Genomic DNA, 26,377 nt, shown 5'->3' with positions numbered 1-26,377 from the left:
CAGGTGTTTCGAGTTAATTAGACAATTCAAGTGATTTGTTTAATACCCTACTAGTATACTTTTCATGATATTCTAATATTTAGAGATAGGATATTTGAGTTTTCTTAAGCTGTAAGCCATAATCAGCAATATTAAAAGAATAAAAGGCTTGCAATATTTCAGTTGATTTGTAATGAATCCAGAATGCATGACATTTTTGTTTTTTAAATTGCATTGCAGAAAATAAAGAACTTCATCACAATATTCTAATTTTCTGAGACAGTCCTGTATGTGTGTGTATATGTGTGTGTGTATATGTGTGTGTATATGTGTGTGTATGTGTATGTATATGTGTGTGTGTGTGTATGTGTGTGTATACATGTGTGTATGTGTGTGTATATATGTGTGTGTATATATGTGTGTGCATATGTGTGTGTATATGTGTGTGTATATATGTGTGTATATGTGTGTGTATATATGTGTGTATATGTGTGTGTATATGTGTGTATATATGTGTGTGTGTATATGTGTGTGTGTGTATGTGTGTATATGTGTGTGTGTATATGTGTGTGTGTATATGTGTGTGCGTGTATGTGTGTGTGTGTGTGTGTGCACAAAGGGCTCCGCTGCTTTAACATGCAGAGCAGATGTCAAGTCTGTGATTTCGCTGATAAGTGCTTCATGTGAGTTGCTGCTGTGTATTTTGCATCGTCAATTTATACAGAAGAGAATATATATAATGCGTGTGTGTGTGTGCGTGTGTGTGTGCGTATATGTCACACCTGCAGACTCACAAGCCATCGTTACGGTCGAGCTGCCTCTACATCTCTCTCTCTCTCTCTCCACTGCCAGAGCTTTATCTCCGGGAAGCAACGAAACCCCCGCCGCATGTCATGAAACAACAGCGGCGAGCAGAGAACGCCATTCCATCACCGACACACACCTCTCAGCATGAGGGAGTGTGTGCGCGCGTGTGTGTGTGTGTGTGCGCGCGTGTGTGTGTGGGGGGGGGTCTGGTTAGTGAGAGAACATCTCGTAATTGAAAAGCTTGAATATTCAGCGCAAAACTCAACGTTTCCACCGTCGCCGAGTGTCATTTCCTCGTGTGTCTCTGCAACACACACACACACACACACACACACACACACACACACACACACACACACACACACACACACACACACACACACACACACACACACACACACACACACACACACACACACACACACACACACACACACACACACACACACACCGCTTCCGTCTGGAGGGTTTCATCCCAACACGCATCACCACCGCCACCTAGTGGCCGCTGGCAGCGCTGCACCCGGCGGCTCGTCACATCCCGGCACCAGACACACCGACAAGTCAACGTGTGCAGCCACGGGTGATATGTGGGGACGTGAGAGGACCAGGTGTGGGTCAAGGAGAGGGAAACACCTCATGACGTCATCCTACTTCACATTCCTCCTAAACAACAACAGCAACAACAACGTCAATCTGGCCGTTGGAGGAAAGCTCTGGTGTGAGAACACGGGAACACATTCTCACATCAAGACGTCGTTCTTTACAGGTAAAGAGAGAACGGCGGTTTCTTTCAAGGAGTCAAGGAGACGAGGAGACGAGGAGATGTCCCTCCAGGCTGCAGGAGGAGACGAGGCGGCATGACGCATAAACAGCAGCTCATCTTCTACACTCAGATTAAGATGATAATGGCCTCCAGGCTGAATAAACGACTGAAGAGGAGGATTATGGGAATTAAGGTGAATTCTGCTCATGCAGAGTAAAAATAAAAATGTAATATTAAAGCACGCAACTCAACACATGAGACTCACTACTGAAGAAACTGTACCCTCTAATGTGGATGTCATATATATATTTATTATATTATATATTTATTCTATATATATATTTACATTTTAATTATATATATAAATATATATATAATAAATAAACTTATACGTATATATGTTAAATAAATATACATATATATATTATATTAAATATATATATAGAGAATTAATATATATATTATATAGAATGAATATATATATATAAACAGGAATGAAAGCAAATGAAAAGACGATAATTATTTGATATAATATATAATGTGATAAACATTTACCCACAAATAGGAAAGACGATTCTTCTAAAACACCTCCGAAGCTTCTCAAATCCAATATCTTAAAGCAGATGATGTGTGTGTGTGTGTCTCTCTGTGTGTGTGTGTGTGTGTGTGTGTGTGTGTGTCTGTGTGTGTGTGTGTGTCTGTGTGTGTGTGTGTGTGTGTGTGTGTGTGTGTGTGTGTGTGTGTCGTGTGTGTGTGTGTGTGTGTGTGTGTGTGTGTGTGTGTGTGTGTGTGTGTGTGTGTGTGTGTGTGTGTGTGTGTGTGTGTGTGTGTGTGTGTGTGTGTGTGTGTGTGTGTGTGTGTGTCTCAGCCCTGAATGCCTGCGCATACTGATAGTATTTTGTTGGCAGCTCCGTGACACCTCTGAGGCGGAGGGCTGGTGGGGGGGGGGGGCAGACACAGGAGGCGCTAATGAAGGGAAGGAGAGGAGGAACGCTCAAGGTGGAGCTCAGGACTAAATGTAGCCTCACAACAACAACAACAACACGTAGAAGCAGCCGAGTTGTAAACACGTCTTCCCGGAGGAGACGAGCCGGAACAAAGAAGAACATTCTGACACCTCGCTGCTCGTTAAATATAAAATAAACTTTATTACAATCACAGCGTGGAGGTGTGGAGATGTTCAGCAACGAGTCATGAAGCAAGAAGGAGCTCCGGAGACGAGATTAGACCGTTAGATTATTAACCGACAGGTTTAAAGTTACAACTGGTTTAATACATTAAAATACATTTGTCTCTCCTTTAGTGTGTGAGAGAGAAACTGATGTTTATATACATATACACACTTATATATAAATATATACAAATATAGATATATACATTTATATATATATAAATACATACATATATATACACATTTATAAATATATAAATATATACATTTATATATATATATTTATATAAATACAGTATATAGACACACGGTGGTGGCACTGAGACAGAAGTAAATGGCTAATGTGAGTGTTAGTGACAGGCAGCCTGAGGCCGTGTGAGCTCACCAAGGGGGGGGGGGGGGGTGATCTCACGAAGGAAGAAGCCCCCCTGCTGAGCACACGGTGTTAAAAACACATTCAAGAGATGAACATGAATCACGTTCCTGATGAAACTGGAGCGTGAAGACATTCTGCTCTCCGTTCTCTTGGGAGGTTTATCGTTAGAGAGGTAACAATACTATTTAGTAATAAGTAAAGCTAGAGGGGAATTATGTAATATACATTCAGTACATATATATATATATATATGTATATGTGGCGTAGCCCTTAATGAGGTACATAGCACCTTTAGCTATGTGTCACATTGTAAGAGGACAAAGTGTGATCCCATATGATATGATGTTATAAATACTTTATCATCAACACTACTCGTTCATATCTTATGTTTATTGAGTTTTTCCTCCGCTCTGTTTCCTGCACTGTGATATTATTTATTATTAGTTATGTTTGTGTATTCTTTAAATGTGTACATAAGATCATCTAAACGGATCCTCGTGCACGTCGCTCCGCAGACTTTAACGTGCAGGGAGCTTCTGTCATCACGGAGAGGTTCCAGATCCCAGAGCAGCTTCATGGAATAGGATCCTCTAGAGGAGCAGTTCACCGGCCGGCCGGCAGAGGTCGCTGCTGAGCCACACAACGCGTTTCAGGAGGGAAACGTCCTCCTGATTAATATTGATTATGGTTAAATGTGTAATCAAGGCATCTTCTGAAGTTACATGTTGTCTTATAAACATACATAATTTGGGAATTATATGCATATATGTTATGAAATGTGAATCTTAAAAGTGTCACTGAGATATTAGTTTTTATGTCTTTATTGTAAATATTAAAATGTCAACCTGCCTGAAACCCACAAAACATGGACTACAACATGTACTGTTAGTCTCATCCTGGACGGCTTTTATTGTTTGTGTTGGTTGTTGTTTTATGTTTATTATGGTCTGTCAAGGGACCACATATGTAAATTATCTGTGAAGCTACAATCTGGTCCAGAGCATCAAATGGTGACGTTTATGATTTAAATGTACACGGTTCCTATTAAATAAAGATAATAATAAAAAATACCCCAAAAATACAACAAATTATAGATAAATACAGAAAATCATGGATCAGACAAGTTAAACTTTTAAATACAAAATATTTAAAAAAATGTTGGTCTCTGAGTGAGATAAACCGAAATTAAAATAAAAGTGACGCTACGTTTTAGCTTAAAAATGCAGTTTGTTGAAAAAACTGAAAACGAAGGTTAAATATGATCTTTGTTAAACAATAATCTCCTGTCTGAAACCCACAAAACACGAGAAGATAAAGAAAACGGTAAAATCATGGATCAGACAAGTTAAACTTTTAAATAAAAATATTATTCTTTTTTATCTCATCGTGAGATGAACCAAAATTAATATAAAAGCGACGCCACGTTTTTGCTTAAAACAGCCAGAAAATGACGGTTAAGTATGAAGATCTTTGTTAAAAAAGAATCTCCTACAAAACACCGACACCAGTAGAGAAAGAAAACGGTAAAACTATGGATCAGATGAGATAAACTTTAAACTAAACATATAATTTCTCTCATCTCTGCGAGAGAAACAGAAACCATACCTGCAAACTCATGAGGGGTGAAAAAGGTGACAACGGGGGGGGGGGGGGGGGTGCAGGTGACTTTCTTTTCTTTTTTGTCACCACACCACATCCACGTTGTTTGAAGCCTCAAAGCTTTTAGAACCACAACTACAGTCATTTTATTGTTCTGACCACAAATCTAAATAATGATAAACAGTTTAAGAACAAAAGGTCTTCCGCTCTGACTCAGCCCTATAATGATAGTAATAACAAATATACATTGTCATGATATATAATATGGTTAAAGTCATTCATGAACCAACTTCCTTTTTTTGTTGCCTGAACAGTCCTCATGGACTTCTCCCTGAATCTGTTCTGTCTCTACCTGTTTGTCACGATACTCATATTATAACTTCTATACATATTACATACCTGCCATAAATATCATGATACCCGATACCAGAATTCAATACAATAAAAACAATATGGTACCATAATTACGAGACTGGTATATTTATCTATAATAGTAATAAATAAAACATCTGTATGGTTCACTTTTTACCAACTTTTTCAACACTTAACAAATGACAGTAATATGAGTATTCATACAGCCAGATATGAATGAAACTACATGGTTCCATCATAGCATTGATGATACACTATGAGGCCGTTAGTCTCTGACCAGATGGTCCACAGTTCATCAGGATGAGCAGCTGGAGAGTTACACAACTTTACAGACTGAAACATTTACCTTCTGGCATCTTTTTATTCTTTAAGCCGAAGTCTCTAAGCTCCGCCTCTTCTCTGGCTGTGAGCTGCGCTGCGCAGTGTGCGCAGACAGCTCGACACGGAGCAGCGCGTGCGCTCTGATCGCTCTCTTAATGAAGTATCGATACTAAAAATATGCTAAATCACATCGTGTTTAACGTACGGTACTTTGTTAGCATCGCTACACAGTGCAGCGTGACAGCAGCAGATGTAGCGGGCTAACATTCAAGCTAACCTGAACCCCCAAACGCTGTGGACATCTGAACGCTGATTGGCCGAGACGCGACACGTCCATCAAAGATGTTCTATTGCGAAGAGCACCACTTCACAGTTTTCTCCGCGTCTCACTGCAATCTCAACGGCAGCGGGCCAGGTGACCCCAAAAACAAAAACTCTTCGGATCTCCACGATTCACGTGGATGACCTGTTTTGAGTTCAAAACGGTGAATTTCACCGAAAGGTGACAAGTTTGCAGGTATGGAAACTAAATGAGATTAAAATACAGATTGTAGAAAACAGCCAGAATATGACAGTTGAATGTGAACACATTTAAATAAATAAAGAACCAGCGGGGCTGCAGCTCAGAGGAAACGCTCCTGAAACCAGGGGCGGGGCCAGTGGATGCATGTGGGAGGAGCTAAAGGGACAGGTCACATGGCCACAACCCAGGAGCACTCACCAGCATCTTCGCCCTCTCCTGCTCCTCGTGGGCTTTCCCCCTCTCCATGAGGAGGGCGGGGCTTAGCTCCTCCCATCTCCCGCTCCTTCTGGGCCAGGCGCTCCAGCTGCTCCTGCACCAGAACCTGCTGCCGCTCGAAGCTGCAAAGAGGAAGACGAGCACGACTTCAACTTCATCCTTCAGCCGGGGAAAGGGTGTCGAGATATTAGTGTGTCAAGATATTTGAGTGTTAAGTTATTTGTTTGTTAAGTTATTTGAGTCTTAAGTTATTTGTGTTTTACGTTATTTGTGTGTTTAATAAATAACAGAACAGGAACACTCCACTCGGCGGCTCAGGTGCCGTGTCCCTCGGCGTGGACAGGTGTGTGTTCTCCATGAACATCTCACATTACCTCCAGAGGGACACGTCGATTCTGGGACGGGATCAAGTGTCCTGCACACGGTGCAATAATAAATAAATAACCCTGTGACCTCTAACTCAGTAAACAACGTGGTGACTTTAACTTTATGAGGACCTACTTTTTGCGGATCTCCTCCTGGACCTCCGTGGCGGAGGCTCCTGCTGAACCGGAACAAACACAACGGGAACAACTATCAACACTCGGATCAACGTGGAGCCGCCTCCGGGAACAGTGTCAACACAGCTTGTTTACTAAAGTGTGACCTTTCTATGATAACGTCACAGTAAAATGACCTCCGTGACCTCTGCGACCTCCAGGGGGCGTCTGCCTCCCAGTGGGAGCCAAGCGGCCCAGTTAAGGGTCCTGGACTGGGACTTACTGGGTGGTGTCTTGGAGCCGTCGGACCCCCGAGACTCCCTCATCTGGCGGAGCACGTCCTCGGAGAGCTGGACATGGAACACACACACACACACACGTGACCTCTGACCCTCCTGGAGAATAACAACCTGCCAACATGGGGAGCACCAGTCACTGTTTACTCTCTTACTGTAACGTCACTATTTTAAAAAGGTTCACCAGGAAAATACAACAAAAAATCAACAACAAAAAAGAAGATGCGTGAAAGTAAAGTACATAATAAAATAAATAAATAAAATAAATAAAATAAATAAAATAAATAAATAATATTGCCGTGACGTCATGACGCATCGCTTTACGCATCTTTTTTTTAGATTGTCCAAAGTAAAGTTGCACTGCGTCACGTGACATTTGAGGGGAAAGCTCTCCACGTGGTGACGTCACTGGCCGACCCCGGTGACGCCACCGGAGCATAACGGAGGGGGGCGCGGGTTCGCCCGAGGACGCGCGCTCCCGAGCCGCCCTCAGGTCCTCTCACCTTCACTCCCTCCACCACGGTGACCTTCTCCTTCTCGTCCTGTCCGAACGACACGGTCCTCGGCGCGCTGCCGCCGCCTCCCATCGTCCCACCGGCTGCGTTGTCCGGTTCAACCGGAGAGAGGAACCGCGCGCGAGAGACCGAAGGCTCGTGGCCGGGCGACGCGTGAACGGGGACCGGGGCGGCCGGTAGGAGCTGCAGCTGGGAGCCTCCGGTTGAGAAGCTCCACTAAGGTCAAACTCCGGCATCCTCGCGTCTCATTGGTCGGATCAAATGATTTCGGACTCGTGACGTCACAGTCACGTGAATTAAAAAGGGGGTCGATGGGAGTTGTAGTTGTGGTGCGTTCAAAGACCTGTGCACTGAAATAAATAAAATAAATACAATAAATACTATAAAAGAAATACTATAAAATAAAATAAATAAATGAAACTGCTGTGACGTCATGTTCAAGCCCAACCAACATAGGAAAAAAATAAATGAAAAAGAGACCACGGCTTTTATTCTGGAGGTCACGGAACACATCAACACGGCTGAATATTATACAATCATTGTACTCTGGAAGAAGAATGTACAGATAGAGAAAACCGGAACACCGGCACTCAACCGGAGAAGATAGAATCATCTAAAGAGGCAAATACTGTCGCTCCTGGACATTCACGGCTTTAAAATTCTGAAAAAATAAATGCATCTCTACACGTCACCGCTGCTTCTGAATACTGAGATCTTAAATACATCATCCATCCAGACATGTGACCATGGAGACTAGAGGAGGACCTTAATACCAGGTGTGCATTAACTGGTTTCATGAGCCTCTGAATATGTCGCTAAAGATCTATATACGATTACACTTATCAATACCAGCAGTTTTACACCATAAAATAGCGATATTGGTTACGTACTAAATTTTGAGCACTTTTTAACGCAGCGGTATTGGCATAAAACTAAAAGCTTTTGCACCAGCGAGCCGAGAAAAGAGCCGGAAACAAACACGTCATAATAACTTATATAAATGGCTGAATACAACAAATGTGCGTTAGCAGGAATGATGAAAGCAGAAAGTACCGGATGAACGATGGCGAGCGGTCGAGCCGCCGGGTCACACACACTTGTTTCTACTTCATAAGACGTTTCACCAGAAGAAGAGTGGCGGGGTCAGAGGTCGCCGCTGGAAGCTGGAAGCTGGAATGTGACGGACGTCGGCAACAAAAAAAGAACGTTTTAAAGAATCGGGCGACTTAAAACGCGGTTAAAACGTAAACATGGAGGATCGAGCCGGACCGGCGGGTCGGGGTGACGCCGTCCCGCCTTCCGGAGCACGTGGAAGCAGAGTCCAGCAGCAGTGCATTCTGGGAACAATGTTACAGAAGCGGCCGCTTTTAAATGACAGTCGTGCGGATCGCCGGCGGCCGCTCACGCGTTGATGGGCCTCCAGCGGTCGCCGTCCACGCCGCCGTTGGCGCCGTAGGGCCCGGACGCCACGTCGTCCAGGTACGCGCCCACCATGCGGGAGCTGCCGGGCCCGGAGCCGTCGATGCGGGTGGAGGAGTAGAACAGGTCCTGGTCCACGCTCAGATCCTTGCGGCCGAGCGTGGCGGCGCCGCCGGCGGTCGGGGGGAGGTGGACGTCGCATTCGTCCGCCTCGTCCACCTGAGACTTGTAGGAGAAGAGGATCTTGGGCTCCGAGCTGCAGGGGGGGGGGGGGGGGGACGTGAAAAAGAGGCGAGAGAAACGAGGTCCAAACTGTTTCAAATCGGTGTCGCGCGTACGAACCCAAAGAAGCCTTTGAGGAACGTGACGTAGATGAGCGGCGCGAAGGTGGAGAAGTACAGGAAGGTGGTGACGTCCACGCAGCTGGTTCAGGAAACACAGAAGAAGAAGATCTCATTTAAAGTCAAAAGTAAAGCTCAACCGCGCCCTCCTCGTCCAGCAGGGGGTCACTGACCAGAGGCCCTCTTTGATGTCGGCACACAGCAGGGCGCTGCCCAGACCCTGGACCAGGTTCAGCAAGGACAGGATGCCGGCGTACACGTAGAAGCTCCTCTTGGCTGCAGGAGGGGGAAGGAGGACACGTTCATGTGCAACAGGAAGTACAACATGTTCACGTGCAACAGGAAGTACAACATGTTCACGTGCAACAGGAAGTACAACACGTTCACGTGCAACAGGAAGTACAACACGTTCACGTGCAACAGGAAGTACAACACGTTCACGTGCAACAGGAAGTACAACACGTTCATGTGCAACAGGAAGTACATGTTCACGTGCAACAGGAAGTACAACACGTTCATGTGCAACAGGAAGTACAACACGTTCATGTGCAACAGGAAGTACAACACGTTCACGTGCAACAGGAAGTATAACACGTTCACGTGCAACAGGAAGTACAACACGTTCATGTGCAACAGGAAGTACATGTTCACGTGCAACAGGAAGTACAACACGTTCACGTGCAACAGGAAGTACAACACGTTCATGTGCAACAGGAAGTACAACATGTTCACGTGCAACAGGAAGTATAACACGTTCACGTGCAACAGGAAGTACAACACGTTCATGTGCAACAGGAAGTACAACATGTTCACGTGCAACAGGAAGTACAACACGTTCACGTGCAACAGGAAGTACAACACGTTCATGTGCAACAGGAAGTACAACATGTTCACGTGCAACAGGAAGTACAACACGTTCACGTGCAACAGGAAGTACAACATGTTCACGTGCAACAGGAAGTACAACACGTTCATGTGCAACAGGAAGTACAACATGTTCACGTGCAACAGGAAGTACAACACGTTCATGTGCAACAGGAAGTACATGTTCATGTGCAACAGGAAGTACAACACGTTCATGTGCAACAGGAAGTACAACATGTTAACGTGCAACAGGAAGTACAACATGTTCATGTGCAACAGGAAGTACAACATGTTCATGTGCAACAGGAAGTACAACACGTTCATGTGCAACAGGAAGTACAACATGTTCATGTGCAACAGGAAGTACATGTTCACGTGCAACAGGAAGTACAACATGTTCACGTGCAACAGGAAGTACAACATGTTCACGTGCAACAGGAAGTACAACATGTTCATGTGCAACAGGAAGTACAACACGTTCATGTGCAACAGGAAGTACAACATGTTCACGTGCAACAGGAAGTACAACACGTTCATGTGCAACAGGAAGTACAACACGTTCATTTGCAACAGGAAGTACAACATGTTCATGTGCAACAGGAAGTACAACACATTCATGTGCAACAGGAAGTACAACATGTTCATGTGCAACAGGAAGTACAACACGTTCATGTGCAACAGGAAGTACAACACATTCATGTGCAACAGGAAGTACATGTTCATGTGCAACAGGAAGTGCAACATGTTAACGTGCAACAGGAAGTACAACATGTTCATGTGCAACAGGAAGTACAACATGTTCATGTGCAACAGGAAGTGCAACACGCGTTAGCCGGGTTCCGATGTATTTCCAGGACCAAACTGAACTCTCGGTCTAAACATGAAACATGTCGAACACGTTGCGTATTGATTGCGTACGCCGGCTCATATTTTGAGCGTCTTTCTTTTAAAAAAAACACATTAATTATTGTAAACTCGGCGTAAATGAACATGTGATTATAACACATTTCCAGGACTTTTCCAAAACTTTTATGATTTAAGTTTTTTTCTATGACTTTTCCAGGCCTGGAAATGACCATTTTAAAATCCCAGGACGTTTCCAGGTTTTCCATGAGCGTACGAACCCTGACTAGATGACATCATGCAGTGAATCACATCTCAGCCTCATATCTCATTTCTGCAGCGTGACTCACATGGGAGAGATATCCGCTCCCTCAATGGAGTTTTGGGCAAGATCACAATCAAAGAGTACACCTGTAAAAACACAGAAGAGACAAGGATGACATCGCCGCTCGGCTGCGAGTCGTGGTTGTTTTCTCTGCGTGGCGACAGGCGACCGACCAGGAAGAAGAAGCAGGAGCTGGCCAACCAGAAGTGGCGTCCTCCGTGGCCGTAGATGTTGAAGTCCTCGGCCGACAGGTGGTTGTCTGGGTAGAGGATCTCCAGAGTGCCCTGAGCGGCGCACACCTCGTGGGTTAGGATTACATCATTCACTAATTCCCCTCCCCCCCCCAAAAAACCCTGTGAGCCGGCGCTACCTGCGTGATGGAGTAGCCCAGCGCCAGCACGGCCGTGATGGCCAGCACGCGCTTTATGCTGGATTTGCTCTCCAGGTGACCTGAGGGAGAGAATAAAGACGTTAGGACTGAATACGAGGAGCAGAGCAGCCGGAGCAGCCGGAGAGAAGTGAGACCAGACGAACCGAACGCCAGGCCCAGGATGACCACGCTGAGCTCGATGGCCAGCAGGAAGAAGCGTGTGATTTCCCACAGCACCTGAAGAGACAGCGGGCGAGAGGGAATGAGCACGTGATGCGGTCATGTGACCGTTTGCATTCCTGTGTTCGCAGCCGTGACGCCGAGGGAGCGGCGAGCGCGTCGCTCTGGAATGAGAGGAATGTTCCCCATGACATGAAAGACAGACAGAGTCGTGCTGGAGCTCACATCAGCCCCTCTGGGTGCTCCATAAAGGAACACCAGCCCCTCTGGGTGCTCTAAAGAAGAACACCAGCCCCTCTGGGTGCTCCATAGAAGAACATCAGCCCCTCTGGGTGCTCCATAGAAGAACACCAGCCCCTCTGGGTGCTCTAAAGAAGAACACCAGCCCCTCTGGGTGCTCCATAAAGGAACATCAGCCCCTCTGGGTGCTCCATAGAAGAACTCCAGCCCCTCTGGGTGCTCCATAGAAGAACTCCAGCCCCTCTGGGTGCTCCATAGAAGAACACCAGCCCCTCTGGGTGCTCCATAAAGGAACATCAGCCCCTCTGGGTGCTCTATTGGTGTTCAATTCTTTTTTTAAAGCGCCATACAAATAAAATGTATTATTATTATTATCAAAATGAAACTCGGTCTCACTTTGTCGATGATGGTGGCGGCGCTGGACGCGCTGACGGTCATGGACACGACAGCCCGCGTGATGCCGACCGCCGCCACGACGAACACCTGCAGCGGGAAACACACGTTAGATTAGTTTTAAAACACACGTTAGATTAGTCTTAAAACACACGTTAGATTAGTCTTAAAACACACGTTAGATTAGTCTTAAAACACACGTTAGATTATTAATATTGTTTTCCAAGTTTAAGTGTGAGGTATTTTATGTTTGTTTGTTGACTCCCGAAAGAACACCGACATTAAACATTGAATCGGGTCAAATTGACCCGAAGGCGACAGGAGGGTTAAATATTGAATCGGGTCAAAATGACCCGAAGGCAACAGGAGGGTTAAATATTGAATCGGGTCAAAATGACCCGAAGGCAACATAAGGGTTAAAACACACGTTAGATTAGTCTTAAAACACACGTTAGATTAGTCTTTATACACACATTAGATTAGTCTCTAAACACACGTTAGATTAGTCTCTAAACACACGTTAGATTAGTCTTAAAACACGTTAGATTAGTCTTAAAACACACGTTAGATTAGTTTTAAAACACACGTTAGATTAGTCTTAAAACACACGTTAGATTAGTCTCTAAACACACGTTAGATTAGTCTTAAAACACACGTTAGATTAGTCTTAAACACACGTTAGATTAGTCTTAAAACACATGTTAGATTAGTCTCTAAACACACATTAGATTAGTCTTAAAACACATGTTAGATTAGTCTTAAACACACGTTAGATTAGTCCCCGTGAGTCCCTGTGACTTCCCTGGACGGATGACGCTCGCTGTAAAACTGACTCCCCGTGACTCCCCGTGACTCCTCGTGACTCCCCGTGACTCCCCGTGACTCCCGTGACTCCCCGTCACTCCCGTGACTCCCCGTGAGTCGTACCAGCAGGTAGAAGGTGACGAAGATGGGGCTGGAGGTGAGTCGGATCTTGGCCCGGGCCGAGGGCAGCTTCCACATCAGGAACATGAAGAAGGCCACGTTGGGCACCAGCAGCAGGATGTCCCAGAACCGCACCCTGAGACAGAAGTCACAGAGGTCACAGAGGTCACGCAGGTCAGATTTCGTGCAGAGTCCCGCATGTGAGGTGTGTGTGATGTTCACCTTAAGTCCCCGATGTCCTCGTACAGGACCTGCAGGCACTGGTGAGGGTTGGACATGTTGGGTTGCCAGGTTGGGAGCGTGGACGTGTTCTCCAGAGGCGACGGGGAGACGCTGCCGTTGTATTGGCTGAGCCTCACCACAGCGGTCACCGTGGGCAGCATGGCGTCGGACCCTGGGGGGGGGGTACACATGGAATAAACCAACAGGAGTGGTTAACCAGAATAAACCAACATGGAATGAACCAACAGGAATGTTTACGGAAAATAAACCAACAGGAATAACCCAACAGCAGTGGTTATAGGGGGATAAACCAACAGGAATGTTACGGGGAATAAACCAACAGTAATAAACCAACATGGAATAAACCAACAGGAATAAACCAACATGGAATGCTACGGGGGATAAACCAACAGAATAACCCAACAGCAGTGGTTATAGGGGGATAAACCAACAGGAATAACCCAACAGCAGTGGTTATAGGGGGATAAACCAACAGGAATAACCCAACAGCAGTGGTTATAGGGGGATAAACCAACAGGAATGTTACGGGGAATAAACCAACAGTAATAAACCAACATGGAATAAACCAACTTGGAATAAACCAACATGGAATAAATCAACATGGAATAAACCAACAGGAATAAACCAACATGGAATGCTACGGGGGATAAACCAACAGAATAAACCAACAGCAGTGGTTTTAGGGGAATAAACCAACAGGAATGTTACGGGGAATAAACCAACAGTAATAAACCAACATGGAATGCTACGGGGAATAAACCAACATGGAATAAACCAACAGGAATAAACCAACATGGAATGCTACGGGGAATAAACCAACATGGAATAAACCAACAGGAATAAACCAACATGGAATAAACCAACATGGAATGCTACGGGGAATAAACCAACATGGAATAAACCAACATGGAATGCTACGGGGGATAAACCAACAGCAGTGGGTTTAGGGGAATAAACCAACAGGAATGTTATAGGGGATAAACCAACAGGGAATAAACGAACAGGAATAATATGGGGGATAAACCAACAACAGTGGCCATACGGGGGATAAACCAACAGGAATAAATCAACAGGGAATAAACCAACAGCAGTGGTTATAGGGGAACAAACCAACAGGCATGGTTAAGGGGAATAAGCCAACTTGGAATAAACCAACATGGAATAAATCAACATGGAATAAACCAACAGGAATAAACCAACATGGAATGCTACGGGGGATAAACCAACAGAATAAACCAACAGCAGTGGTTTTAGGGGAATAAACCAACAGGAATGTTACGGGGAATAAACCAACATGGAATAAACCAACATGGAATGCTACGGGGAATAAACCAACATGGAATAAACCAACAGGAATAAACCAACATGGAATAAACCAACATGGAATGCTACGGGGAATAAACCAACATGGAATAAACCAACATGGAATGCTACGGGGGATAAACCAACAGCAGTGGGTTTAGGGGAATAAACCAACATGAATGTTATAGGGGATAAACCAACAGGGAATAAACGAACAGGAATAATATGGGGGATAAACCAACAACAGTGGTCATACGGGGGATAAACCAACAGGAATAAATCAACAGGGAATAAACAAACAGCAGTGGTTATAGGGGAACAAACCAACAGGCATGGTTAAGGGGAATAAACCAACAGGGAATAAACCAACAGGCATGGTTAAGGGGAATAAACCAACAGGCATGGTTAAGGGGAATAAACCAACAGGCATGGTAAAGGGGAATAAACCAACATGGAATAAACCAACAGGCATGGTTAAGGGGAATAAACCAACAGGCATGGTAAAGGGGAATAAGCCAATATGGAATAAACCAACATGCATGGTTAATAAGCCAACAGGCATGGTAAAGGGGAATAAGCCAACAGGCATGGTAAAGGGGAATAAGCCAACATGGAATAAACCAACAGGCATGGTTAATAAGCCAACAGGCATGGTAAAGGGGAATAAGCCCGTCTTCTTCCTGTTGATGCCGACTCGCTCTCGGTCGCGTCAAAACAAACGCGACGGCAGCTTCAGCTGTAAACACCAACACACGTATATATATATTTATTAATATGTTCTTACCTATTCAGTAGCCTCGGACTGAGGGGCTCGACGGGTGTGAAGTGTTTCTATCAACACGGTGACGTCAGCTCGCGCGCACGCTGGAATCGATCAATAAATCGGTGGTCGATACGCGACATGGCTCCAGCGGGGAGAGCTTCCGGAACACACGAGGTCAGCTGACTCTCACCAAACAAGCGGGGCAAATCTCGCGAGAAGACGACAGTGTGACGTGGTGGGGAGCGAGAAGAGGCGGCGCTGAGGCTTTTCTTTTTATAAATACACATTACGAGAGTTTCATCTGTTTAAGATTATTTACTGTGTTTCTATTCGTTTTATTGCTTATTTATAAAATATTTAATATATGTATTTATTATATATAGTTATAATTTATAACTTGTTCTCTAGTTTTGCTGCTGTGAATCGTCTAAATGCTGCGGGACTAAAGTAATATTATATTATATAATATTACTATGATGTAATCATATGAATATTATAAAATAAAAAGTAAATTAACTATTATTACTATTGGTTTGATTTATTTTATAATGCAATATTATATAATATTACTATGATGTAATAATCTGAATATTATAAAATAATAATATAAAATTAATTTGTATTACTATTTTATAATATGAATATTATTAAATCATAGTAATAGTAGATCATATAATCTGGTTTCTCTGGACCCAGGGGGGACCAAGACATAGTACCAGCATGAGCACTGGGCTGGCCTCATGGAGTGCGTACTGAACTCTTTGGGGGTCTCGTGTCATGAACACATGATGAAGAGTAGATAGACTACTGCTATGCACTATTTACTGGCCTTCCTAAAAAAAAGGTTAAAGCTATTGATCCAGAATGATCCTCATGAGCCAATAAGAATATAATCCATTTTTTAACGGCACTTTATGTCATTTAAAATGTTTCCAAGTTTGCATTCACATGTTTTAACTGCACTTAAAATATGGAAAAAGCATGCTCTATAGAAAAGGTAGTTTTTATTTATTTCCCCAATTACAAATATGCGGTATAAATAAAGATCATTACTATTATAATAGTTAAATGCATGCAGCTGCACTCCATTTAGCTTCTGGTGTTCAGGCTGGAGCCATTTATTTAAAGAAAAACACAACACACGATATCATGATGAAAACTGTTTCAGATAGTAATTAAGTCCCATTTATGTTATTATTTCATGTCATATTACCACACAATGCATTCACAATACCAGCAGGAGTAATTTGGTGATCAGATTCTGTGTCTTCTTTAAATTATCAAGCAAAACAAGCTTTAAAAAATATGATTCCCCTGTATTTACGAACGGTTTCCAGCCGATTTCTAAATCGTGACTATTAGTGAACGGTGACGCGTCCTTTGGGGTCGCCCGCCATCATCCGGTAGGCGAGGTGCACGGGCGCGCTCAGGGCCTTGAAGGTGTACACGTGCGTGGTCCCGCTGAGCGCGCTCACGTTGTAGAAGCTCAGCCGGTGGGTCTTGAAGCTCAGCCGCACCTCCAGCCGGCGGGCCACCGAGGTCTTCTTCAGCGGCACGGCGTGGCCGCGCTCGAACGCCGTCAGCAGGTTCTCGAACCACATGAGGCACCAGGAGCTGCGGCTGCTCTCCAGGGCCGAGGGCAGCCCGCCGCGCGGCAACGCCGCGGCGTGGCACGCGCCGAAGACCCACGGGGCGCCGTCCAGCTCCACCTCCCAGCGGTGCTCCCCCTGGTGGAAGCTCTGGGCGCTGAGCACCTGGAGGAAGTTGGCGAAGCGGCGGGGAGACGGCGGGTAGGGCTGCCTGGCGGCGCTGAAGGTCACCGTCTTCAAGTCGCCCGAGAGCACCAGGTTGGGGTGGGCCGTCTCGAGGTCAAAGGTCACCTCCGAGGGGTTGAGGGCGTTCCGGAGGGAGCGCTGGATCTCCCCGGATTTTTCCCTGAAGTCGGCGTTCATCTTTTCCAGCTTGGGACCGGCGCGGGCGCGGTCGAGTTTCGGTTCTACGCGGTCGGCGCCGGCGTCCTCGTCGTCCTCGTCGTCCTCGTCTCCCGCCGGCGCCGCGAGCAGCTCGCCGATGTGCGGCCCGAGAGTCCGGAGCTCGTCCCCGAACGCCGCCTCGTCGTCCACGGTCAGGAGGGCCTCGGCCCGGAGCAGCGCCCGCCTCAGCCGCTCCGTGACCTCGGCAGCGCGAGCGAGTCGGGCGGCGCCGGCGGCCTCGCCCGGCCCGAGCTCCTCGCCGAGCAGCCGCTCCAGCCTCAGCGCGTAGCTCCGCGTCAGCTCGGCCAGCCGCTCCGCGAGGCCGCCGGCTTCCTCCGTCAGCCGCGCGTTGGCCGCGGTCGCCGCCGCCTCGCGGCGCCGCTCCGTCCTCAGGGCGCTCTCCGCCGCCTCCAGCCGGAGGCTCAACTCCGTGATTTGAGACGCCAAGCGGAATTTAGGGTCCGCCGAGTCCGGCTCGCCCGTAGAACCGGTCCGAAGGCTCGGTCCGGCCGCCGCCGCCTGGTGGCGGTCGGAGTTCGGTTCGCCCGCGTCAGAATGGCCGCCGGCCGATCGGACCTTCCCGGCCTCGGAGGTCTCCACGATGCCGCTCGGCTTGAGGCTCTTCACCGGCGCCGGGGTCCCCCGGTACTGGGCCCGGCACTCGGGGCAGCTGTGCCGGTCCGGGCCCTCGGCCAGCGTCTGGAGGCAGGAGATGTGACCGCAGGGCAGAGCGGCGCCCGGGGCCTCCATGTGGGGCCGGACCTGGAACCACAGACCGGACCTGGAACCACAGACCTGGAACCACAGACCTGGAACCACAGACCTGGACCTGGAACCACAGACCTGGAACCACAGACCGGACCTGGAACCACAGACCTGGACCTGGAACCACAGACCTGGACCTGGAACCACAGACCCAGGATCAGACGTCAGAAGTTGAGCTCATCATCTTCAGCGTCTCTCTGCATCGACTCGATGACGAGAGACGGAACAAAGAGGGAAACTATTTCAAAAGAATCCAATACAAGAAATATAGTAAATGGGTCAATCAGGAAGTGACTAACAACACTTAGGAAGTGATCAATATTTAGGAAGTGACCAACAACACTTAGGAAGTGATCAATATTTAGGAAGTGACCACCACAAATCAGGAAGTGACCACCAACAGTCAGGAAGTGACCACCACTCCGCGTGACGCGGCTCAGACCAACACTCATCCAACCTGTGCGCGCGCTCTCAGAGTAACGTCTGCTTTAATGAACCTCTGATTGAAATTTAACTGCTTCCGGTCGCGCGAGACTAACTCCAGGTAGTTTAGTTTCGGTTTCCAGCGACCGAGCAGGAAGCAGAACTTCATCTTCCTTCCGTTTCTAACTCAGAGCTGCAGCTTCCGAGGCCAACATTAAGATTAATGACGTCATCTTAAACACCTTGGGGCACGAGGCTCACCTCCCGCTGCTCCTCCACCTCCCGCTGCTCCTCCGGTCCGCCTGTCGGAGCTCCTCGGGTGCTCCCGGTGGAGCCCGGTGAGCTCCTCCTCCTCCTGCTCCTCCTCCTCAACCTTTACCCGGCACGCCCTCCGCGGCGGCCCTTTGTTCTCTATTGCCCAATACTCTGTCATAATGTTGTAATAATGCACAACAAAAAACATGCAAATGAACATTACAATAGTAAAAAATACAAGAAAAAAGATAATAATTGTGCAAAAATCTGTTTCAAATTTTAATTATATTTTTATACAATTGGTTTTCAAATGAAAAGCATCAGCTCCAAAGCATCTCCACCCACTGGATCACACAAGATATGCAAAAACAATATAATAAATATCAAATATTATCACAGTACAGAGGGCAGAATAGCGCTGATCCTGTTCCTGGTCCTGGTCCTGGTCCTGGTCCCCCCCCCCCACACTTCTCTGGAATAAAAGTCTCCGTCAGTCTGAAACCTGAGAGGAGGATTTGTGAAATGTGCTCGCTGGAGTTTCACCATCGTCAACATCTCAGATCCATTGTTCTTGAAATCTTCAGAAACTAAAGACACAACGAGCGACTCCGGCTGGTCTCTCAAACGTCTTATTACTATAAACGAGTCAAAGGCAGTCAAAACTCTGTTCTACGAGAACTCAAACGCACCACCGTGAAATAACAATCAAACCAATGTGAACGAGTTCCCACGACACACACGTTCTGGTCAAACAGCCGCGTGGGGTCCCGCGGGTCAAAGCTGCGGCGCGTGCAGCGGTCAGGCCGCTGGACGGTGTGTAGAGCTGAGAGGAAGACGGCGTCACCAGCTTAACTTCATAAGTTGGCGTGACCGCGACACGCCACACACACGCAGTCATGAGTAAACAGTGCAAAAGGCCTCTTTGTGTATTTGTTCAGTTGTGTCACGTTTAAATGTTGGAGGTTAGGTCAGAAAAGCTCAATATTGTGTCCACAGGCGACGACTGAGACCGAGTACTGCAGTACTCCCGTGTACTCTCGTGTACTCTCGTGTACTCCCGTGTACTCCCGTGTACTCTCGTGTACTCTCGTGTCAGGCACGCTGTGAGAAAAAAAATCCTCTTGATTGTCTTTCTGTAAAAGCAGAAAGTGAAGAGAGCACCTGTGCTTGCTTTAAAACGTGTGTGTCTATGTGTCTGTGTGTGTCTATGTGTGTGTCTGTGTGTCTGTGTCTGTGTGTGTGTGTGTGTGTCTGTGTGTGTGTGTCTACAGCAGTGCATCCAGGTCCAGCTCCGGCAGCGGCTCCTTCCAGAAGGAGAAGCTGCTGTACTCGGGGCAGTCCAGCGCGGTGGAGGTGCTGCCGCCGACCGAGAGCGCCGGGAAGAAATGCTCCACCAGTTCACTGAGGTGGCTGTACCTGCAACACACACACACACACACAGTAAACACACACACACACACACAGTAAACACACACACGTGGAAGCTACACAAAGGAAACATGCCCGTGGGGTTTGCGTGAGCTGCTTCCTCATTAACTAAAGTAAATCACCTCAGCGTATCATCTCAGAATTATTTTTGATGTTTGGAGCCAAAAACAACAATATCTATAAAAATGAGTGAAGTCTGACTGAAGGCCCGTTTCCTTCGGACCTCTCGGCGCCGCACACTTACGAGGACTTGCTGACCTTGGTCCTCTCCTGGATGAGCTCTCCTTTGGGGTTGACGGTGAACAACCTGGTGTCGGGCACCCCGACCTGCTTGTAGGCGAACACGTCCTGCAAGACGAGAGGCAGGGAGGCAAAACGCGGTCAACGTTAATCCTCGTCGGCCAACACGCACGCACGCACGCACGCACACACACACACACTCTATGAAGTCGTGGCCTCTGTGTCGTGTCCTCGAGGTGTTGTGTCTGTTGTGTCTGTTGTGTCTCTGTCTCGTCTTTTGTCTTATAATTTTTAATCCACATTCCCGACACGTTAAAGGTCTCAAGACGGCCGCCGGCGCTCACGTTGGTCCTGTTGCCGAAGGCGGCGTAGAAGGGCTTCCTCTGCGGCGTGAACAGGTCCTTGATGTCACTCAGGCAGGCGATCTTAAACACCTCCGGCTTCTTCTCGATGACCTCTCTGCACACGAACAGGATGTAAACTGTGACTTCCAGAGCAGGAAACGTTACACGAGACACACGACCAGCGAACTTTACAGTGACGGTGCGTTCACTTGCAACGCAAAGAAGCCCCGCCAGTAAGAGAGCGTACGATGTGACCAACACAACGACCAGGAAGTGACCAACAACCAGGAAGTGACCAACACAACAACCAGGAAGTGACCAACACAACAACCAGGAAGTGACCAACACAAGTCAGGAAGTGACCAACAACCAGGAAGTGACCTCCACTCAGGAAGTGACCAACACAACAACCAGGAAGTGACCAACAACCAGGAAGTGACCAACACAACAACCAGGAAGTGACCAACAACCAGGAAGTGACCTCCACTCAGGAAGTGACCAACACAACAACCAGGAAGTGACGTCCTCTCAGGAAGCGACCTCCCCCCAGGAAGTGACCTCCCCTCAGGAAGTGGCCTCCCCCCAGGAAGTGACCTCCCCTCAGGAAGTGGCCTCCCCCCAGGAAGTGACCTCCCCCCAGGAAGCGACGTCCCCTCAGGAAGTGACGTCCCCTCAGGAAGTGGCCTCCCCCCAGGAAGTGACGTCCCCTCAGGAAGTGACGTCCCCTCAGGAAGCGACCTCCCCCAGGAAGTGACCTCCCCCCAGGAAGTGGCGTCCCCTCAGGAAGTGACCTCCCCCCAGGAAGTGGCCTCCCCTCAGGAAGTGACGTCCCCTCAAGAAGTGACCTCCCCCCAGGAAGCGACGTCCCCTCAGGAAGCGACCTGTGCAGGGCGGAGAAGAAGCTGCTGGGCGCCAGCAGCACGGGGCCCTGCGGCAGCGCCGTTCCGTGGTCGTTGACCCACAGCAGGTAGTCCTTGGTGATGGCCGCCATGCCGATGGCGCGCGCCGAGCAGTACAGGAACTTATAGCCGTTCCTGCAGAGCGGCGAGGGCAGCGGTGAGTTCATCCAACCAGAGCACACAGGATGGAGGAGGCGGAGCCTCCGCTGGTCATGTGACCTACTGGTGGATCTTGTGGTACAGCTTGGCGATGCCTTTGTGGGTCCAGTCCTTCCCAAACTGAGGGAGGATGTGACCCAGAGCGTCCGACCTGCACAGAGAGGCCGAGGCTCAGAGGGAGGAGGGAGAGAGAGGGGAGGGAGGGAGGGAGGGAGAGAGAGAGAGGGAGAGGGTCAGAGGGAGGAGGGAGGGAGAGAGAGAGAGAGGCCGAGGGTCAGAGGGAGGAGGAGGGAGGGAGAGAGAGAGGGAGAGAGGCCGAGGGTCAGAGGGAGGAGGGAGGGAGGGAGGGAGAGAGAGAGAGGGAGAGGGTCAGAGGGAGGAGGGAGGGAGAGAGAGAGAGAGGCCGAGGGTCAGAGGGAGGAGGGAGGGAGAGAGGCCGAGGGTCAGAGGGAGGAGGGAGAGAGGGAGGGAGCGAGAGAGGCCGAGGGTCAGAGGGAGGAGGAGGGAGGGTCAGAGGGAGGGAGAGAGGCCGAGGCTCAGAGGGAGGGAGGAGGGAGGGAGGGAGGGGGGAGGGAGGAGGGAGGGAGAGAGAGAGAGGGAGGAGGGAGGGAGGGAGGGGGGAGGGAGGGAGAGGCCGAGGGTCAGAGGGAGGAGGGAGGGAGGAGGGAGGGAGAGAGAGAGTGAGCGAGGGAGGAGGGAGGGAGAGAGGAAGCGAGGGAGGGAGCGAGAGAGGAGCGAGAGAGGGAGGGAGGGAGCGAGAGAGTGAGTGAGTGAGCGAGCGAGCGAGGGAGAGAGAGAGAGAGAGAGTGAGCGAGTGAGGGAGGAGAGAGTGAGCGAGCGAGGAGGGAGAGAGGGAGGAGGAGGGAGGAGGGAGGAGGGAGGTGGTGTACTTGGTGATGGTGCCGTCGATGTCAGAGATGATGACGTGGTCGTTCCAGCTCCACAGGTAGATGGCGGCCTCACAGCGGCAGGTGCCCTGGTACTGGGTGGTCACGCTGAACACCACCTTGTTGGCCCCGTCGCGCAGGTACAGGTGCTCCTGGGGGGGGGGGGGTATCTGTGTGTTTGTATATGTGTATGTGTGTGTGTATGTGTGTGTGTGTCTGTGTATGTCTGTGTGTGTCTGTGTATATGTGTGTGTATGTGTGTCTGTGTATGTGTGTGTATCTGTGTGTGTATATGTGTGTGTGTGTCTGTGTATATGTGTATGTGTATATGTGTGTGTCTGTATATGTGTGTGTGTGTGTGTCTCACGATCTGCTCAGAGGTCAGGCGTAGTGATTTGCGGTACAGCTGTTTGATGCACTGAGTGGCGTTCAGGGTCTCTGTGGAAAGACCGGAAGGAATCATGGCCGTACGGCCGAGGCCCGCCGCCTCATCGCTGTCGATGTCGTCCAGCGTCGCTCTGGAGAAACAACAAAATACAATCAACACAAACAACAACAACACAAATAAAGTCAACACCTCTATCAGTTATATTTATTGATGATTATTGACACAAACACTGACCAAATAAACCTGTTGATCTGCATCATTGATCTGTTGTCTTTGATTTTCATGGTAATTGATTTAAAAGAATATTTATTGACCAATGTACCAAGTGTACAGAGCTTTGGCGCCATCTGGTGGCGGGAAGGTGAACTACACGCTGACAGTTTACAAAATCTAACAATGCAAATTATTAATAGAAGCCAGTAACAAAGACCAGCTACAGACACACGTCAGTAGTGGCGTCATTGATTGGTCGACTTTGATTTTATCACAGTACTAAGTGGACAGAGTTGCGCACTCTGGTGGCGGAGAGGTGAACTACACGCTGACGGTTTTTAAATCGAGACAAAATCTAAGAATGCAAATTATTAAAAGAGTTTCTGTATTTTAATATTTCTGATAGGAAGTCGTGATAAACTTGTTAATCGAGAGACATTTAGAGGAAGCTAATGGAGCGACAGTTAGCTTCAATGTCTATTCAAGTCTCTTCTGCAGCTGTGGATCAGCGAGTCCAGCCGACGCCGCAGCGCGTCGGGCTCATGGGTCGGGGCAGAGCCTCAGACTTACTTCACTTTGTCGGCGGCGCTTGCCGGCTCCTCGCCCGGCTCCTCGTTTGAGTTCTTCTTCTGAGGAGACGAGGAGATCATCAGGTACAGGAGCCTTCAGGTGTGTGTGTAGCAGTTGTGTGTGTTTGTGTGTACCTGGTTACGTTTCCTCCAGGAGAACCACCAGCGGCCCGACTTCTTGGGCATCTTGTCCTTCACCAGCCGCTCTATGGTGCTCTATGAAACACACACACACACACACACACACACACACACACACACACACACACACACACACACACACACACACACACACACACACACACACACACACACACACACACACACACACTATGAATCCCGTCCTCATACCAGCTGTATTTTACGGCCGTTAACTTAATCAATATAATACAAAATAGCTCGTTCGTGTGTGGAACTATGAATGAAACTTGATCAGTGATCAATGACAGTAAATCAATGATCAATGACAATGATCAGTGATCAATGACAGTGATCAGGTTCTGGAGGAGGAACAGACCTTGGGGAGATTCTTCTGGAAGGTCGTCATGCTCAGAACCATCGGAGCGGCCACGGCCCAGTTATAGTAGCTGGGACAGGACACACACACACACACACATTACACAATCAATACACCCACACTCGTTACACAATGAGTACACACACACACGCACGCACACACACGCGGCCTCACTTGGCGTTGATGCAGATCACGAGGCTCGGGTCCTCGATGATCTCGGGGTTGTTGGCGAAGTCCTGATACGTCACCATGTGCTGCGTGAACTTCTCTGTAGGACACAGAGAACAGAGGATGAGGCCCCGCCCACTCCGAGACTCCGCCCCCTCCTTGATATCCCAGCATGCCTCACTCGCCTTTGGTGATGTGGCTGGTGTCGCCCTCCTGGCCGCACAGCGACATGCTGATGTCCATGTTGTAGGAGGCGGAGTCGGACAGGTACTCGGCGCCGCTGTCCACGGCGCCCACCGACTGAGGCGATTGGCTCCCGGAGCAGGAGCCCTGCTCGGCGCCGGCCGGCGACGCCCCCTCCGGCTCGCTGGAACCGCCAAGGAGCATCGAGTCGGTTACAACGGGAATCGAACCGCGGCGCCGCCGCCGCCTTTGAGCTCGGGATTCGTACCTCTTGGGGAAGTAGAGCGCCGCCACCTCGGGCTGCAGCGTGGTGAGGTCGTCCAGGTAGATGCCCGTCGGCCCCAGGTGGTGGTTACGTTTGCCTGAACAGAATGACAAGAACTTAATTATTAATTATTACTTAATTATTTTAAAAACACATTTAAAGCGACACGACCGTTAAAAACTTGGGGTCACTTACTTATTTACATACTTAATAACTTACTTATATATATATATATATATATATATAACTATAAATATATATATTTATAAATAAATATATACATAAATATATATATATATAACTATAAATATATAAATAAATATAAATATATATAACTATAAATATATATATATATACATATATTTATATATAAATATATACATATATATATAACTATAAATATATAAATAAATATAAATATATATATAAAAATATGTTTATATATATTTATAATTCATTTAATGTTATCTTCATTGGAAAAACAGCGCTTTGATAAATAAGGACCTTTCTCGTGACCCCCGGTGGTGTGAATGAGCGCTGCACCTTTCTTCTTGTCCTGTTGGTCCACTCTGGAGGACGCCTCGGCGGAGTTGCCGGGTGACTCCTCGGCCCCTCCGGGTCCACCGTCCTCGGCGCAGGGTTCGATCCCGCTGTCCCCCTCGCCGACGGGCCCCCCGCCGGCCCCCGGTTCCCCCTGCTCTGCCGAGGCCCCCTGCGGTGGCGGCCCCGTGGCGGTGACCTCGCGGCCTGGCGTTTGGGCGTCGTCGGGTTCGGTCTCGACCCCCGCAGGGCTCCCTCTGCCGCCGGCGAGACGCGTCTCCTCCTCGGAGAGGTCGTGGGGCGTGGAAGTGTCCGCCGCGTGAGGGTTCCCCCCCCCGGGTGGAGGGGAGGCGAGCACCGGGACCGGGGTCCGGGGCCGGGGCCGGACCACCGTCACGCCGCCGACCGCCGGCTCGAACCCCCGGTCGAACGAGTCCTGCCTCTCGATGGTGCAGAAGTGAGAGCGGCCAGAGGGCGAGAAGTGCTGCCGCTCAGACTGACACAGCTGGGGGGGGGGGGGGACACCTGGAGCAT

General features: G+C 48.3%; 3 protein-coding genes and 1 pseudogene across 9 annotated transcripts in view; all 4 read right to left on the bottom strand.

The window, feature by feature from the left end:
• LOC130209042 (MICOS complex subunit mic25a-like) overlaps positions 1-7,732 on the bottom strand; it is a 28,448-nt pseudogene extending 20,716 nt beyond the window's left edge.
• A 161-nt stretch (positions 7,733-7,893) lies between these two features.
• Positions 7,894-15,790, bottom strand: tpra1 (transmembrane protein, adipocyte asscociated 1). Its single transcript, XM_056438450.1, has 11 exons — positions 15,649-15,790; positions 13,542-13,713; positions 13,323-13,455; positions 12,399-12,485; positions 11,747-11,819; positions 11,583-11,662; positions 11,386-11,496; positions 11,238-11,298; positions 9,354-9,456; positions 9,182-9,262; positions 7,894-9,095 (listed from the first exon to the last, which is right to left on the bottom strand). Exons 2-11 carry the CDS (start codon positions 13,700-13,702, stop codon positions 8,822-8,824), a joined length of 1,164 nt encoding a protein of 387 aa, XP_056294425.1. The 5' UTR covers positions 13,703-13,713; positions 15,649-15,790; the 3' UTR covers positions 7,894-8,821.
• Positions 15,791-16,614: 824 nt separating this feature from the next.
• trim107 (tripartite motif containing 107) lies at positions 16,615-19,236 on the bottom strand. Of its 3 annotated transcripts, none has more exons than XM_056437396.1 (3): positions 19,050-19,236; positions 18,458-18,502; positions 16,615-18,409 (listed from the first exon to the last, which is right to left on the bottom strand). In XM_056437396.1, the coding sequence occupies exons 1-3, from the start codon at positions 19,219-19,221 to the stop codon at positions 16,986-16,988; spliced, it is 1,641 nt and encodes a 546-aa protein (XP_056293371.1). In that variant the 5' UTR covers positions 19,222-19,236; the 3' UTR covers positions 16,615-16,985. The 3 variants fall into 3 exon arrangements, with proteins under 3 accessions (XP_056293371.1, XP_056293370.1, XP_056293369.1); XM_056437395.1 differs by having other exon boundaries at positions 16,615-18,423; positions 18,463-18,502; XM_056437394.1 differs by having other exon boundaries at positions 16,615-18,502.
• Positions 19,237-19,309: 73 nt separating this feature from the next.
• LOC130208337 (phosphatidate phosphatase LPIN3-like) overlaps positions 19,310-26,377 on the bottom strand; it is a 14,141-nt gene continuing 7,073 nt past the window's right edge. For 4 of the 5 annotated variants that reach the window (XM_056437389.1, XM_056437391.1, XM_056437393.1 and 1 more), the window contains 14 exons: positions 25,808-26,348; positions 25,307-25,400; positions 25,041-25,222; positions 24,862-24,955; positions 24,688-24,757; positions 24,306-24,386; positions 24,172-24,230; positions 23,368-23,518; positions 23,004-23,152; positions 22,178-22,264; positions 21,937-22,089; positions 21,056-21,170; positions 20,716-20,819; positions 19,310-20,459 (listed from right to left, as the gene is read on the bottom strand). In XM_056437389.1, the coding sequence (XP_056293364.1) occupies positions 20,309-20,459; positions 20,716-20,819; positions 21,056-21,170; positions 21,937-22,089; positions 22,178-22,264; positions 23,004-23,152; positions 23,368-23,518; positions 24,172-24,230; positions 24,306-24,386; positions 24,688-24,757; positions 24,862-24,955; positions 25,041-25,222; positions 25,307-25,400; positions 25,808-26,348 (2,031 nt within the window). In that variant the 3' untranslated portion in view covers positions 19,310-20,308. The remainder of the gene's footprint in view (positions 20,460-20,715; positions 20,820-21,055; positions 21,171-21,936; positions 22,090-22,177; positions 22,265-23,003; positions 23,153-23,367; positions 23,519-24,171; positions 24,231-24,305; positions 24,387-24,687; positions 24,758-24,861; positions 24,956-25,040; positions 25,223-25,306; positions 25,401-25,807; positions 26,349-26,377) is intronic. The other variant, XM_056437392.1, reaches the window with a different exon arrangement.

This window comes from Pseudoliparis swirei, chromosome 18 (genome assembly GCF_029220125.1).
Source record: "Pseudoliparis swirei isolate HS2019 ecotype Mariana Trench chromosome 18, NWPU_hadal_v1, whole genome shotgun sequence".
Taxonomy (NCBI): Eukaryota; Metazoa; Chordata; class Actinopteri; order Perciformes; family Liparidae; genus Pseudoliparis; species Pseudoliparis swirei.
The sequence above is the reverse complement of the archived record's forward strand: the minus strand, read 5'-3'. Positions and strand labels throughout refer to the sequence as shown.

Excerpts from the sequence above, each read along its gene's own strand:
- trim107 (XM_056437394.1), bottom strand. The coding sequence starts at position 19,221 with ATGACAGAGTATTGGGCAATAGAGAACAAAGGGCCGCCGCGGAGGGCG. Across the intron at positions 18,503-19,049 it reads AGGTGGAGGAGCAGCGGGAG|GTCCAGGTCTGTGGTTCCAG; the intron begins GTGAGCCTCGTG and ends CTGTGGTTCCAG.
- tpra1 (XM_056438450.1), bottom strand. The coding sequence starts at position 13,702 with ATGCTGCCCACGGTGACCGCTGTGGTGAGGCTCAGCCAATACAACGGC. Across the intron at positions 13,456-13,541 it reads GAGGACATCGGGGACTTAAG|GGTGCGGTTCTGGGACATCC; the intron begins GTGAACATCACA and ends CTTCTGTCTCAG. Across the intron at positions 11,299-11,385 it reads GCTCCTGCTTCTTCTTCCTG|GTGTACTCTTTGATTGTGAT; the intron begins GTCGGTCGCCTG and ends GTGTTTTTACAG.